The sequence below is a fragment of the Eschrichtius robustus genome, chromosome 8, assembly GCF_028021215.1.
Source record: "Eschrichtius robustus isolate mEscRob2 chromosome 8, mEscRob2.pri, whole genome shotgun sequence".
Lineage (NCBI taxonomy): Eukaryota > Metazoa > Chordata > Mammalia > Artiodactyla > Eschrichtiidae > Eschrichtius > Eschrichtius robustus.
This window is the reverse complement of record NC_090831.1, coordinates 18678504-18695103: the sequence shown is the minus strand read 5'-3', so window position 1 is coordinate 18695103 and position 16600 is coordinate 18678504. Positions and strand designations below refer to the sequence as shown.

General features: G+C 50.6%; 1 protein-coding gene across 7 annotated transcripts in view; it reads right to left on the bottom strand.

Annotated features, from left to right (window-relative positions):
- The window catches only part of ATXN7L1 (ataxin 7 like 1), a 230892-nt gene that overhangs the window by 30785 nt on the left and 183507 nt on the right, over nt 1-16600 (bottom strand). For all 7 annotated transcript variants that reach the window (XM_068550396.1, XM_068550397.1, XM_068550398.1 and 4 more), the window contains one exon: nt 3178-3461. In XM_068550396.1, coding sequence (XP_068406497.1) covers nt 3178-3461 — 284 coding nt within the window. The remainder of the gene's footprint in view (nt 1-3177; nt 3462-16600) is intronic.

Here is a 16600-nt window from a genome sequence, read left to right as displayed (position 1 = left end):
GGTTTAAGAAACAAACAAAAAATATAAGAAAAAAGGAGACTAAATAGGATTTGGCATTAAGACCACATTTTTAAAAAAATGCACATTTGCACCAACAAGTGAGACATTGTCAGGCAATCTGTTTTTTTTTTTTTTTTTTTTTTTTTTTTTCCAACCGGCTGCTAAAATGCTTCCAGAACCGCTGGGGGAAGATGGCGCTCCCCTCTGAACCCAAGAATTCCCAAGTCCAGCGGGAGGCAGTAGGGATCGGAATGAACAAGGGAATCGGGTTGGGGGGGAGGTGGGCAGCGGAGGGAAAGCAGCCAGTTGCTCTCACACTTTCACTCCAAACAATTCCCCCGGTACCTTTGGGCAGAGGTGGCTGCAGACCAGGGAGAACCACCTGAGGCCCAAGGGCCACTTTTTCCCCTGGGGTAGCTCCAAGAATACATCACCCACCCCTTCCTGCCCTGCCTCCATAATAGTTTTAGCTATTTAAGTGGGAGATTATTCCTTGACATGTCAGTGTGACCTGCCTCTCTCATGCTTTGCAAAGTCCTCAGCACGAGGCTTTCCACGCAGCCTTGCCGGCCAGAAAAATCATTTCCCGGATTCAGGAACATATAGGCAGGGGCAGGGGCACGGGCAGGTGTGGGCTTTACACTGAGGCTGAAGCTGAAGGTGCAGAGAGGGCAGGGCCTGTTAGTGTCACAGTCGCTCTGCCCCTGGACTGAGGCCTGATGCTCCAGATGGGAACAAGCCGGGTCCCTCGGGGACCTGCTGAGGGAGGCGGGCTTTCCCCAGCTCCTGCCTTCCCGCTGGACTCCTGACAGCTCATGTTGGGGTTACTTCTAAGGAATCTGCTCTTTTTATGCTCATTTTGGATCCTTCACCCCTTCTGGATTACAGAAATGCTCTCCTCCCCCTGGAAAACGAGGGGATGTGCGGCAATCTCTTAAGGACCCTTCAGGCTTTAAAGTTCCACCTCCTGAGGACCTGTGCCATTTCTGGAAGGCACCCAACAAACACCTGAGTCCTGCAGGGCAGGAATGACATAGCTCTTCTGGGCATCCAGGGAGACGGGCAGCAGCATTGGCGGGTGGGTGGATGGGCGCGCGGGGGGTGTATATATACTTGGTGGAATGTCTCCTTAAGGGCCTCCAATGGCTGCAAGCTAAAAAGAGGTTACCTTGCCTGAAAAAACTGTCTGAACTTGGTGGAGTAAGCTCTGACCATAATAAATGAATGCATTCTATTTTTAAAAGAAGGTTTGGGAGCTGTGGGGAGGTTGCGACAGTGCTGGTGGTGATGCTTGCAATAAAACCGCTCTCATATCCAAGACAGATTTCCTGGTTGACTATCAAAATGCAGCCTGCCTCTTTCTTTTGCTTTTGTCTTCTTTTTTTAAGCTTCATTTTTAAGAAAAGAAAACTGCTAGGCCTGGAGATGTTCGCTTCCTACGAGCCCTCTCTGCCCACCGAGGAGGGTCTGGGTGCCAGGCTCCAGGCCGCCTGGTGTGAGTCGTTTCCCTTGGGCCTGGCGGAGTCAGACCCATGCCCAGATCCACACCGGCACTCGCGCTGGCCGGGAACTGAGCAGGTTGTTTGGCTGGGGGTAGGAGCTGGCTGCCAAATGTGAAAGTGAGAGAGAAATAAGCAAAAGACCCAATGAGACAAAACCACCAACAAAATGCACAAACACACAGAAAATGCCCGAACAACTTCAGATTAAGGTGCCGGCTGGAAGCCATGGTCATACTTCCGCCAGGAGGAGGAGGCCGGCCTCACTGCGCCCAGCCAGGCCTATTGGATTGCCCCCTCTGCAGAGTGAAGATGAACTTTCCCTGCAGGGAGACAGCCAGGAGCGGGGGGCTCCGTCCACACAGTGAGGCCCCCGCCCTCAAGAGAGCGCCAGGCTCTGCCTTTCTTTCTGGACAGCGGGTGGAAAGGACATGGAGAGATCTTCAGGGTAAAATAACTGTGTCATTTGAATGCTTTGGGCCTGAGGTACTTTTAAGAAGTAAACTTTTTAAAAGTGATGGATGTAAGATAGAGAAACTGAAACACAGATAAACACAAAGTAGAAAATGAAAATGACCCACAATTCTTGGGGCGCTTAGGAATTATGCTCATACCAGAGGACACAGCTTCACTCTCACAGGGCAGCTTACCCTGTACGGTGGACCCTTGAACAACGTGGGTTTGAACTGTGCAGGTCCACTTACACGCGGATCTTTTTCAATAGTACATACTGTAGTTCTACATGATTGGAGGTTGGCTGAATCCGCAAATACAGAGGAACTGCAGATATGGAGAGCCAACTAGAAATTATACAGGGATTTTTGACTGCGTGGAGGGTCAGCACCCCTAATCCCTGCGCTGTTCAAGGGTCAACTGTATTTTCTTTTTTCTGGTTGACATTTGATAAATGCCCAGAGTGTGTGAAGAAGTTATAAAGTTTATAGCTTTTCTTGGTCTTTTAGAGAAAGTAAAACTGCCAGATTTCCTTCTACAACAATCCCAAAGCAAATATCACCCACTTGGGGGCCCCTAAGCGCAACCATTGTCTTAAGGACTGGCCATGTGCACCTTTCTGGGTACCCTGAGGTACTCAGGCAACCAAGTAGATCGGAGAGAGACCCTTCAACGCCCCATCTGCTGTGCCAGTCCAAGCGTTCCCAGATGGAAATTCCAATCTGCTTATGTGGGAAAGGCAGTTGCAGCCCCAGACCACAGAATCAACCTGGAAACCAACGAGACCAAAGGACGGAGATGGGCAGACAGCACCAATGCGACTGTCCCAAGCCTGCCCTGAGCTACTGGGAGATATCACGGTGGATTGCCCGACTCTGCTTTCCGGAACCCAGGGGCAGTTTGGCCTGTCAGTGTGAGGACAAGACGCTCCGAATCCACAGACTGCTGAGGGGTTGCAGAGTCTCCTGCCTTGGGGTCACTAAGGTAACTCCTGCTAAGTGCTGAGCTGAGCGAGATACCGCCTCTGGCCCGGGATTAAGAGAACCAGTTCTCCCCTGTATTTTTAGAGGCGGGGGGGGGGGGGTTCCTGTTTGCAGGCAAACTCCGTGTCTCCCTTAAAACGAAACAGACCTGCTCAATTATAAGAAAGCATCACTCCCTCGTTCTGGACGCAACTCAACTGCAATCTGATCACGAGCCAGACTCGAAGGACACAGACACGTACCTGAAAGTCTCCTGTAAGGCTTGTTGTTGTTTTTGGTGCCATTTTGGTGCTTCTTGTCTATGGTGGCAGACAAAATTCCTTTGCCATTTAAGATCTTCTCTGGGGAAGGTGGCACTGACTTGGACATCAAGACCGGCTTAATTACAGGTGGGGTGGAGACGGCAGAGGACAAGGTGGAGCAGGAGGTGACTGCAGTAGTGGTTGTAGAGTTCATTTTGACATTGGCACCATCTGCCTTCACTAGGTTAGGAATTTTCTCTAAACTGACTACGGGAACCGGAACACTGAAAAATAAATGAACAAACACACACAATTGCCTTGTTTGATTCATCTGGTCTGCTGAGAAGATATCCCCGCTTATCATCACCAGGACACTTCCTTATCACTTATTTATACTCCTCCTATACGAGAGCAGCAGGATTCCAGTGTTGCTGGGAGGGAGATGCACGCCTCGGAAAGGACCAATAGGGGGTGTGAGGCCGGCACAGCGCCAGGGATGGCATCAGAACTGACTGATTACCTCCTGGACTGGTTGTCCCCGTAGATCCTGCAGCTCCCCCCTTTCTCCGTCCCTTTAGTCGGCAGTCTCCGAGACAGCACCTTGGGCAGAACAAGGCGCCTGCTGTGAAGCTCAGGAAGCAATGCTGTCTGTCCACGGAGGCCGTTGTGCCACGGAGCCGCGTGCTGAATCACGCCCCCTCCCCCCGCTGCTCGGCTGGTCTCCCACCTGGGCGATCGGGCCTGACATCTGTTTAGCTCGGAGCTCACACAACACGGAGGCATGGCTGCGGGCCAGCGTGCCACGCTATACACTGTCAGAGGACTTCTGGATCACTCATATCCCGGGGATGGGCTCAAATTGAGTGAGCCGCCATGGAACATTATCTAATATTCCATTTTAGGCAGCTAGTTATGTAAATAGGCAATTCTCAAGGCTGGCAGGTGAGAGGATGAATTTTAAGAAGACAGAGCACAAAGGTGTACGTTTGCTCTTCGGAGTCTGTCACCTTAGCCCCACTTCCCTGCCATTTCTCCTGTAACGGATATGCATTTGATTTCTGTGCATTTCATGCTGGATGACCCTGTGTCTGGGGGGCGGTGGAGAACTCTTGTCTGTGGGTCTGAAAAGATGAGATGAGATGAAGAAGGTTTGTTTTGGTTCCTGAACTAGATTCCCTTTCTTCCTTGCAGGGGGGCAGAATGTGAACACTTCAGCCCCCCAAGTCATTTCTGAGCTGAGAGTGAAGCCGACTTAGCTATCTGAATGCCAAATGGGCTAGAAGAGGCCTTAGACATGCCTGCAGACAATGGGGGACATGAAAGACGGGCTGGTTTTGCAGGTGAGGAGTCTTATCTGCCCACATGGCTGGCTGGCTCTCCCTTCCCTAAGATTCATTCACAGATCATTTCTTTGATCAATTTGTTCATGAAATTATTTCAGCAACCCCTCAGCCCCTGCCCCTCTGCTGACTTTGGAACAGGATCCCGCATGTTATTTATAGGCCTCTGCCAGTGAGAAGGGCACTCAGTAGTGGAGCACAATGCTTGAGACTTGAGACTTCAGCCCAGGACCACGTGCTTTCTTGGCCCGGGGCAGCGTGGGGTGGGACTTCAAGTCCCACGTGAGGGGAAACTGGAACAGTGGTTTTCAGTTAGACACCGAGTCACTGACAGTTCAGCCTTTGATCAGTGTTTCAATCACCGAGATATAGCTGCACTGCTGCTACTTTCTAGTTAATGGCAGTTCTCAAAGCACTCCCCTATCGCTGAAGAAGAGCACAAGAAGCCCTTGAAAAGTCAGCACACTAAGAAGCTGCAAAGATAGTACCTGGTGAAATCAGTGCTGCATTCCTGATTTCTTCCAAATGGTAAAAAATGCAAAGCCATGGGATATGGAATTCGTCCAGGCTCATTCCTTCACTCAATTTTAAAAGACACAAATTATAGAAAGCAGAGTCGCAAAGAGATATTTGTACACTTTGTTCATAGCAGCATTATTTACAGTGGCCAAAAGGTGGAAGCAACCTAAATGTCCACTGATGGATAAATGGATAAACAAAATGTGGTATATACATACAATGGAATATTATTCAGCCTTAAAAAGGAAGGAAGTTCTGACACACGGATAAACACTGAGGACATTATGTTAAGTGAAATAGGCAAGTCAGAAAAAGGTGAATACTGTATGATTCCACTTGTATGAGGCACCTAGAGTGGTCAAGTTCATAGAGACAGAAAGGAGAATGGTGGTTGCAGGGGAGTATCGAGTTCAGCGATACTGTTGAGCGGGTATCGAGTTGCAGTTTTGCAAGCTGAAGAGTCCTGGAGATCGGCTGCACAACAATGTGAATGTACTTAATACTCCTGAACTGTACTTTAAACATGGTTAACATGGGAAATTTTGTTACGTGTATTTTACCATAGTCAAAAAAAAAATTTTTAATGTACAAACCAAAAAAAAAAAAAAAATCCCACAAATTACAAACTCATGTAACTTAAATTATACTTCAATATCCTGACTTTAAAAATACATAAGAGCCTGCTTAAAAAGCTCTTGTTGATTTATGTCACCCTTGTTTTGACCTGCAGACTTTTATTTCTTTAGAAAAAAGTTAAACTTCAAGTGTTGGTGTGAACACGTGAACTAGGAGCCAGGTGAGAAGATTCCCTAGCGCGTGTGTGGCCTCCTCTGATATAGTTCCTTGTGAAGCCAAGTGAGTTCAGGAAAGGAAATTAGGACCTTCACGCTCCAGATCCAGCTCTTGTCCCACGAGCCGGTCTGAGTTGCATGCTGAGTACTCATGAGCTTAGCAGACAGAGCTATGATGTTGGGATAGAATGATCCAGAGCAATTATACCAACTGCAATAAATTTAAAAACCGAGTCAAGTGGTCCTCAGATGCTCACAGTACAGTCTGCGTTTCTCCCCTGAAGTCACGGTCCAACTGCAGCGAGTCCCTTAAGGCAGCTACGAGAGCACAGGTGCAGCAGGTCCAGCCACGGGAACAGTGCCACGTGACTCGCCTCTTTGCTGGTGATGCTTCTTCCTGACCGTGTGTTAGTGACTGAGCTTGAGCCAAGCCAGCGAATATGTGTGACTGATCTCCTAATTTGGGATTTTCTCCACTACTTGAGCGTGGTCCACTCACACCCTCTACTGCCAACGCTTCCATAACTCCAGCTGGACTTCAATCCCAGTGCCCAGAGACAGGATGTGGAACTGGAGTCCATCAGAAACAAGAAGGGAAGGCTGATGTGTGGTCCTCTTGGATTGGAATGGGGGGTGTTAAGGAAAGAATGTTTCAAAGGGCTCCAAAGACCAGGTGAGGAGCGGAGCCACGGAGTAAACACCCCGGAAGCCAGGTGAGCAACCACTTGGCAGTGGGAGCGGAAGGAAGATTGAGTTGCTGGGGTGGGAATTCTAAGGGTGTCCACTAGCTAATGGAGAAGGGCTACAGACAGACAGCAGGAGAGACTGCGGACCGTCTCTGATCCTTTTTTCTTTAGCATCCTTTCCTTCCCCCAAAGGCTTTGGGCTTCCCCTCTAAGGCGACCTGCTTATGGCCTGAGCTGAGAAGGTACTTCTGCTGGGTGTTAAGAGAAGACAGTGAAGCAGGAAGCTTAGTGATAGTAGCAAGGGTCAAACACATCCTCAGGGGAAATGAGAGAGAGAGAGAGAGAGAGAGACAGAGACACAGAGACAGAGAGAGACAGAGAGACAGAGAGACCTTCCTAATTAACCTCACCACCCTCATTCCCCAGCATAAATGTCAGCCATTGGTCCAGCTGAGAATTTAGTCTCCTTTCTTCACTACTATTGGCAACAGCCCCCAGATCCCAAACAGATGAACAAGGAGCAAATGATCGCAAGAAGGTACCACACGATTTGGAAAGCCAGTCCCAGAGGTTTGATTTTTTTCAGCCCTGGCTAACATAAGACACTACTGAGAGCCCCAGGTCCTGTTTCACTTACATACAGACCCCCGCATGTGTGAGGGAGGGCAGCTGCCCTGACACCATCATCTCAGGACTGCCTTCTCCTTTCTCCCATTGTCCCCTTTCCCACTCCCCTCCCTCCTCTGCCATCACCTCTCCCAGCCGATAAGTACAGTGTTCCAGCCCGGGCAGCAGACCCTGAATAACAGGCTCACTTTTTTTCCATTTGGAAAGAAGCCAAAAGATTCTGACCCCCTGCTGTCACAGCATCTCCCACTTTGTGTCAAATCACAGGAACTCCAGCACCTCCATGTGCTGCTAGGAGCTGGGAGGGGTGGAGAATTGGCAACACCCAGATGACTAACTAAGCAATTTATTAGCCTCTTTGCTTAGTTCCCCCTAAGTTTAACAAAAGCCCCTCAAGTTCCTTCCCTTTCAATCTTAAGGGATGCACTTACACACTCACCGAGGTCTCACAATTAGTTGCATTTATCAACTCACTATTGTCCAAGACGTGTCCCCACTCTTTCCCTGCTGCTTTCATAATGCCTGTTTTGTTTGCTTGGGATGAACTCTCTCAGGGAGCCCAGGGCTGCAGCTTGTCCCCCTGCTGTGTCTAATATAGTGGGAGCACTTATCTCCTTGCTGTCTCTGCGCCTCTGTCCCGGGTCCCCAGAAGGGATTCCACAGCCGAGAACAGTCCCCCCTCATCTTCCTTGCTGAATCTACCTTGCTTCTTTATGCTGCTTTGGCTGCCGGCGTCTTCTTCCTGGGTGCTTGGCCTGTCTGAATTTACCTTTCTGGACCAAGGAGAGTCCTCTGGCTTTAAGAAAAATGGTTCTCCTGGCACCAGGTAGATTCCCCTCCCCGCCCAGTGATGTCTGCAAAAGAGCAGAGGTGGAGAATCTTATGGTGCCGTTTCTAGGGCCACCAACGTGTTGTGGGACCAGCTGCTCTCCTGCCAGCTATGCTTTCCTGGCGATCATGATTTATCCTTCCATCACCAACAGATAAGCCTTAAAAGAATGGTCCAGAAAATCTTTAGGCCTGCAGAAATCATTGCCAGCCCTGTTCCACTTAGCAGCACAGGGGAAAGATGGAGTTGACAGGCAGGAGCCTGAAGACATATGGTATTTGTGCTGTGGGTTACGTGTCTGATGAGAGTTCTCAGCTGTCTGATTTCTTCCCACTAATTCCTTCAACTAAGGCCCATGAGCCTGTGTTTCTGGTCTGGCAGAATTTTGAGGATCTCTGACTCACTGGCTGATCCTTGAAAGGGTCATCTCACCCAGCCTCTTGCCTTCCAAGAAGGGATAGTAGGTAAGTCATCCCAAATCAAAAGGAATTGACATTATTTTAAAAGGCCCTCAGAGAAGGAATTCTATTTGGCTCTCTTGGATGCATTTTGGGGGCTGCTATCAGGCCATTAAGCCAAATTTAGATTCTTTAAATTGAAGGAATACTTGGGACATTCTTGAAGTCTGGGAGTCAGGCAATTCCTAAGAATCAGCCTAAATAACAGAGCTACAAAGTCCTATTTTGGTACAATAGACACAGGAAGTGCTATATAAATCCTGACGAATGAATGCATAGTATTTTTTTCAATCTGGAAAAAGTTTGGGAAAACTTTCAGAAAGCCGATTTGTCAACACCTGAAGCAAACAGTAAACAGGGTAATCAACCACCGAGCACGGGAAATAAGGAAATCTGCCAGATTAATATTATTCTGCAGCTGAGTGTCAGGCCTGGTGGGCAGAGAGGAAGCACCATGCATAATCTCTCCTGGCCTTTGCACAGTTTTGGATGCCCTCCCACATAACACACCCTCAGCAAGCTGGCAAAATGTGGTTAGACCACACAGCTACTGGGGGTGAGTGGCCCTGGCAGCTGAGGCAAAAAAAGATTGGTTAGCAGGGTCTCGTGCCAGCCCAGAGTCGTACCCACAGGAGCTCGCAGGGGCCCATCGCTGGCCAAGAAGATTAAAGTGTGTCAAGAAGATTCATCAGTGACTTGGGTGATGGGTCAAGATCTCATCCATCAATTGGGGGAAAAGGCGGTTAGTCGCTGGGAAGAATGATGTGGGACTTTCCCTTAGGAGGCAGGGAGAAATGAACAAGCTGACTCTGACACATTGTAAACGTGGCCAGAGGCAAGTAAGATCAAATCAGGGAGAACAAGTAGGGCTGAGGTGGGGGGTCTGTGCCTTGTCATTTTTCTGGTAAAGTCATAGAATGTGGAAGGTGTTGCAAGATAATTTAGGGTAATGGTTAGGAATACAGGCTTTGAAATCAGACAAACCTAGATCCAAATCCTGCCTTTTCTATTGCTAGATGCATTATGGTGGGAAAGCCATCTGACTTCCGTGGGAATTAAAAAATGGCGGCCAGCCTGGCAAGTGGATGAGCGCTGGCCTCTGTTCCTCCTTACCTCCTTGGCAGGATGGCCTCGCAGTGCAAAGCCCAGGCAGGCACATGAGGCTGCCCTGCCTGGCTCATCTCAGAATTTCACTACTCTGGCTTCAGTTTCCTTATCAGTAAAATGAAGGTCATGACAGATATTTGAAGTGATGAACCGAGATAATACATATACAGTGCTTAGCATGGTGCTTGGGCACATAGTTGGTCCTCAATAAATTGCAGCAAAAACAAAAAGGGGGAGAGGATCACGCCGTCCCCTCTCCCTACTGCCCCTGATGCTTCTGGGGTGCAAGTCACTGTCACCATCAGAACTTTTTGTCCTCTTAGCCCTTCTGGTCCCATGATGGGGGAAGGGGTGGAAGAGGATGTGGGGGGCATGAGTGGAAGATGGGTGGGAGCAGATGGCCCTCCATATTTACCCAGAGTGGAGGACCACTTCTTGGGGGTGCAGAAGGGGAAAGACAGAGCCGAGTAAGAAGCCTTTTCAGCCTCAATCCCTTTCCAGGAGCCCTCAGCCCTACTTCACAATCCCACCTGCTTCTCTATCTCTAGTCTCCGAGGCACTGCCCAAGCCTGGGCTAGTGGTGAAAGCTCCCACCTGCATACACATTCTAGAAGAGTGAGGGGAACTCCAGCCTCCTCTCAGACGAACGTGTAGTCTCCTGCAACCCTGACCTGTGTGAGGCAATGGGGGTCCTTGCTGGCCCCAAGACGCCTTCTGGAAGAAGAACTGTATGTGCCCCCTTCTAGGCTGCTCCACATTCCCTGGAAGCAGGAAGTCCCAGCATCAGCCTCTGTTTAGTGTCTCCCGCACTTCTGTTAATCAGGGCTTCCCAAGGCACGGAGCTCAGAAGGTGGTCTCCGAATCCAATGACAGATCAATGGGCACTAAATGCCCTGACATTCCTGGGGAGTCATAATACCCCAAGACTGTGGGAAAAATCAGTGAGCCAGAGGAGAGAGGAAGATAATGAAGGGAAAACAGAGTCCTGGCACAGTAGGGTACATGAAGCAGGACAGGCTGTCTCCGGAGTGCACTGGGGACCAGCCTGCCTGCAGGGGTGCAGCCTCGGGCAGTGAGTCCCGGTGGAATTTAAGACAAGCCCAGACCAAACCAACCATACCTGCTCAGTGCCTTTCCTTCCACGTATGAGAACGGAAAGCCTCACAATGAAAATGAGTACCCAGTGAAATTCTCATCAAGGCATAAACGGTATCAAGGGCCTTTGAGGGCAGGATTTGAGATGAAAGAGATCAGGAAGCAAGTGGATTCTGGAGGGAGCGCTGGTGCAAGGCAGAACGGAGCCCCCAGCGCCGGCCCGGTCCAGACTCGGCTCAGGAGCTGCCAGTGGGCGCGCTCCCGCCTGCAGCCACCAGAGGTCATCGGCTCCCGCTGCTGGAGCTACAAGCTGCCCTGCCTGCCGGGCCTACCCCTCGCCTTCCAGAGCCCGCGCAGCCAGCACGTTCACTGCCTCCCTCAAGCCCTGCAGCCAACACCGCCCCAGAGGGAGAGACGGGACCCTCACAGAACATCTTCCATCCCCCTGCCAGGGAAGGCGGGGAACCGGGACCAGGGCTCAGGCCCTCAGCTTTTGCTTTCAGGAAGCTTGTTCTGAGCATAGCATCCCTGGCTGCCGTCAGCGCCCCAGCCTCTGCTCCCAGCTTCTTTCACAGGACCACTTCCCCAGGAAGCATCTTTCCTCTCAACCTCTTCCTCCTTCTCCGTATTGGAATCCAGAACTGGGCAGGCAGCCCCGCACCCAAACCACCTCCATCCAGAAGGCCAAGCCCTACAGCAAACTCAGGAAATGCTTTGCCCCAAATTAAATACACTTTGTGTTTTTAAAAAGCTCCACGTTAACAACATCACCATCCAGTTGGAGACCTTCCCCCACGCTGTCACCCTTTCTGCGTTACCACTTCAGGCCTCGTCGTCACCGTCATCGCGGCTTGCCTGAACCTGTATCGAAATCCCATCATCATCCGGCCTCTCTCTGTGCTCAATCCATCTCCACCAATGCAAATCCGACCCTGCTATCCTGCTGCTTAGAAGACACTGTGGGCTCCCCACTGCCCCGGGGACCAAGTCCAACCTCGCAGCTGGCCCCCGACGGTTCCCGCCCCGGGCACCTTCTCCCAGCGCCTCACGGGACTCTAGCTCCTGGAACACTGTGTCCGCTCGCCTGGCTCTGGGCCTTTGCGTGGGTGGGCAGTTCCTCCTGTTGCTGTGCCCGCCTCCCTCCTCAGGGTGAACACACCCCCATCTGCCCTGATCTGGATGACGGGTCCTCTCCTCCCTCAGTGCTGGCTGTGCCTTCCTTGGTCTTTCTGCCACACTTATCACAACAAAGAGCAAGGTTTTAGTTCTAAGACTCTGTGGCCTGGCCAGACCATGAACTACCTGAGGGCGGGGAGCTGGACCAAGTGCATACATCACTCTGGAGTTATCCCAGCGACATACATACTATTTAGCACTTAGGCTCAATCAGTGTTTGATGACTGAGTCAATGTTTGCAGTGAAGGTTAAATCACATAACACAATACGAAGCAAACCAGCTCTCCACCGGCACAAATGCTTTAGGAAAGGACCAGCCTGCAGCTGTCTCTCTTCTTGGTAGAGGAGCCATGGCGATGACAGCACTGTGGGGGTGTTGTCGACCTCCCCGCATCCCTCATGCCTCTCACTCGCCCTTGCCATGCAGGCGCTGGGCGGTAGGCTGCGCCCACACGGGAGGTCGTGTTTCCTCCTCACCCTTAATTTATAGATGAGCAACCTGAGGCTTAGAAAGGTTGACCCAGGGCATTCGTTCAGCAAAGTGAAGGGCGAGAAAGGGGTTGAACTTCAGGGAGCTCTAAGGGCGGGGATCTTTATCACAACCCCAGCTCCACCCCTGTCCAGCTGTGTGTGCCACCTCAGGGAGCCACTTCATCTGTTTCCTCATCTCATCACCGAGTAGCCTTGAGGCTCAAATGGGAGTGGGGCTATTGGGATTTCCCTGGCGGTCCGGTGGTTGGGACTCTGCGCTCTCACTGCTGAGGGCCTGGGTTCGATCCCTGGTTGGGGATCTAAGATCCCACAAGTCTCCCGGCGCTGCCAAAAAACAACAACAACAAACAAACAAACAAACAAAAAGAAACCGAAAAAAAGGGAGTGGGGCTATGAAGGCATCTAAAAATGACAATGTGCTCTGCAGATATGAAGGACCACGGTTACCAACCTTCATGGCTCAGACTCTCTCTCTCCAGTCATGCCACTTCTTTTCTCTCCCCAGCTGTCATAGCCTATATTTTCCTTCCTTAGACTCTGGTCTCTATTTTTGAGCACTTCTGTGACTCGACAAGGTCAGCTGAGTTTACACCCAAGGAGCTGTCCATTGTTCTTCTGAAACTCAAGGAACAGGCAGCACTTAGATGCTTAAGCTCCAGATGCCTCCCTGTCCTGGCAGGGACATTATCCCCTCTGGATGCCTGAATATCCCAACCTGCCTCCCTTCCATCCTCGTACCCACCTGCCCTTTCTATTCTGTGGCTCATCACAGTAACCTCTGGCTGCTCCTTCAGTCCACCCACCCTCCCTCCCTCCTCCTCTGCCCCACTCCTTCCCCCTTGATACCCACACCTGTACCACTAGGGGCAAAAACTGCCCTCAGAATGTGCCCCCCTCATCTCGTGTGTGAGGGGCTGGATCTGTAAGTGGGAGTCCAGGGAGGGACTTCTGTGGAATGCCATGCCACCTCCTCACTTCCCTTCTGACCAGGGTTTTCCTCATATGGTCAAGCGCATCCTGGGACACGACACGCAGGGCCTGTGCTATGGTCATGACTGTAACTGCTGCCTCTAATTGAAAAGAAAATACCTTTCCCTTCTTGCCAGAGCACAGAAGGTTTTTCCTTTTTATCACCCAGGACCTAGTTCTCTCTTCCTAACTCTAATAGATTGTAACGGAGAAAAAGAATTCCATGATGGAAAATGGCACCCTGATTTCTCCTCGAGAACTCAAAAAATCATTATTTATACCTGTTGCTTCCTTTAGCATCTCTGTGAGGAAGGAGAAGGAGCAGTTGTACTTCACAGACCTTTTCCTTCGTTCACTCACTCATCGTACATTCGTTTATGAAATATCTGCTGGACACCAGATTCCATGCTAAAAAATGGGCATGCAGCAGGGCAGGGGAGGATAGAGGTGCAAACAAGTACCATGTATGATGGTACCTGTTATAGTGGTATCTTGAGTGTTAATGGGAGCTTAGAAGAAGGAGCACCTCAGTCTGTATAAAAAGTCCAGGAAGGCTTCATGGAGGAAGTGATGCTCATGTAGAGATTTTAAGTATGTGTAGGGACAGGCGAGGAGGCCACTCCCGGTAGGGGAAACAGCACACGAGGAGCTACAATGAGATCGGGACACCTGGAAAATGAAATGAAGGGGTTAATACACTGGCAGTAGGTGTTGGACAGGTGGGAAATGCCAGATCATATATCTACCTCCAAAGGGGTTGAGCTTCTGTGGGCAAACAACCGAGGGCCACTGAAGAATACTGAGCAGGGCAGGGGCACCGCACGAACCCTGCTGAGGGAACTGGGGTGGTCAGAGCGGTTAGGTCACCTGGTGGGTCTGCTGCAGCCCTTTGGGTCTCTAGAATTTTCCAGCCTCAGCCAAAGTCCTGAGGTCACTCCCTACGTCCTGTGGGAGCCATCGATACTGAGCCGTGGTCTTGCCCCCAGTTCATGCCAACACCAGGTAACAGCCCTAAGCCAGCCTCGTTTCTCCCACGGCGCCACGCCGTTATCACTCCCTTCTCCATAAGGCGGCGGGAGAGCTTCCAGAGCGCTCCTACCGCACAGCCTCCGCCGCCCAGGAGCACACGCCTCCCATCCTGAACACCCACAGGAGCCCTGCCTCTGTGAGAAGGGGGCCCCTCCTCCACCTGCCGCCGGGCACACGCGAGGAGACCCGGGAGCCTGCCGATTTTTCTCGTGCTCTGGTTCGTTTTCCTTCCGGAGCGGCAGGCTCATCTTCTGCATTTTTAATAGCTGAGCACATTTAGCATTCAGCGCACAGTGGGCTGATAAGGCCCGAAGAGAAGGCAGCAAGCCATGTAGGGGAGGAAAACCTCCTCCCTGCTCCCGCCCACATCAGTGGCTTTGCGGATTTGAGCTCCCCCATCGCCCAACGCGCTGCACCAGGGTGGCTGAAGCGGCAGCAGGTGGGCAAGTCAGACCGGCTGATGCAGACCCCGTGCAAGGAGCTGCTGCAGACCCCGTGCAAGGAGCTGGTTCTCCGGATGAGCAGCGACTCGTAAGAAAAGCCTGAGACGCTCGTCTGAGCTCAGAAAGAGCCAGTCGTAATTCCCTCTCGACTTCCACCTGGGAAGTCTTACCCACCTCCCTCCACCTTTACGGGCTCCAAGGGTATTCTCTGGCCTCTGGCTCCCCCAGGGGCGGTCCCCATGGGCAGGACGGTGAATTAGTGGAGAGGGGCTCTGAGAGCCTGGGAGCTGGGCGAACCGTGGGTGCTGCTAGGCAGATCTGCAGGGGACAAGGCTGGCAGCGCAGGGATGCCCTGTTTCCCCCTTTCTTCTAATGCAGTTACTTTTTAACCTCTCCAGGCACAGAAGGGAGAAAACAACAAATCCACGGACCATTTAACCTTATGTGAGATGGCAGGAGGTGGGGCCTGAACTTAGGAGCGGCGTTTTATGGCCGGACACGTGAATCTGAGCTACTTGGAAAAGGGTGTGTTGCTAACCTGCTGTTAATCTCATCTAAAGGCCACGGCCCACCACCTGCAGGCACGGCTTATGCTTTGGCCTTTAGATGCAGAGCTCCTGGAAGCAGGGAACAGAGTTTGGGCAGGGGGTTCTCTACATGGCCAAACTGGGTCCTCTGGGTCTGCTCCCACCAAACCCCTGGCAGCAGCAGGCGAATGTGAGAAAGCAGGAGAGTTCCTTCCACCCTGGAATTTAGCAACTCCTGTCAGGGAGGACAGCATTAAAGACACCCAAGGAGCCACCTTCACACACCTGTGAATCAAAGAACCAGAGGGTTCACCCGGCCCAGGTGTCCAGATTTGTGCTGTCTGATCCAAGAGCCACTAGCCATTTGTGGCTACTGAGCACTTATGATGTGGCTGAGGATCTGAACTTTAATTTTTATTTAATTTTAATTCATTACAATTTAAAAATAGGTACTTGATTCAGTTATAAGAAAATGTTTTAAGTATGTTTTGGAACAACTTAGTATGCAAATCTATTTTATAATTGCTGTTTTTTGTTTTTTTTTAATGAAGTCTAACTATGGATCAAGTATTTCCAGTGATAATTTAGTGTCCAAGTTGAGATGTGCGGTAAGTATAAAACACACACAGGATTTTGAAGACTTAAGAAAAAAAAAAAAAAAAAGAACAATCTATCTCACTGATTATATATTGAAATAATACTGTGGTTATATTAGGCTTAATAAAACATATTGCTCAAAATTCATTTCACTTGTTTCTGATCACTTTTTCCAGCGCGGCTACTAGAAAATTTTAAATTACATGTGTGGTGCACATTACATGTGATTGGACACTGCCAGTCTAAACAATTCTAGATAAAGGGCTAACCATCTCCAGGAATGGAAATCTTATGATGCTTTCCAATGGTCAGATCCATTTCATTCAATTCAACAAATATTTACTGACAACGGGACTGTGTTTGCTGAGTGTGAGGACCTGCCATGTGAGAGGCCCCGCAATTACCGCGGAGTAGAAGGAATACAGAGGTCTAATCTACAGCACCACAGAATGAGCCACGGGTGAGGCAAAGATGCAGTGCAGCGGGGACTAAAAGGAGATGCTAGTGTACCAGGTGGCTGGCAACAAGGAAGAGAATAAGAGAGAGAAAGGCTTTGAGAAGAAGGTGGTCCCTGGGATGGGCAGTGAGGACCAGTCGGGGTTTGGGCCAGGAGAGAAGGGACGGGATGCTGCGGAAGGAACCCCCCCACCTCCGGTTCCTCCCCTCCTCGGGCCCCATTCTCCAGGGCCTGCCCTTGGCTCCTGCTCTTCTTAAGCCACATATCTTCCCGGGAATCCC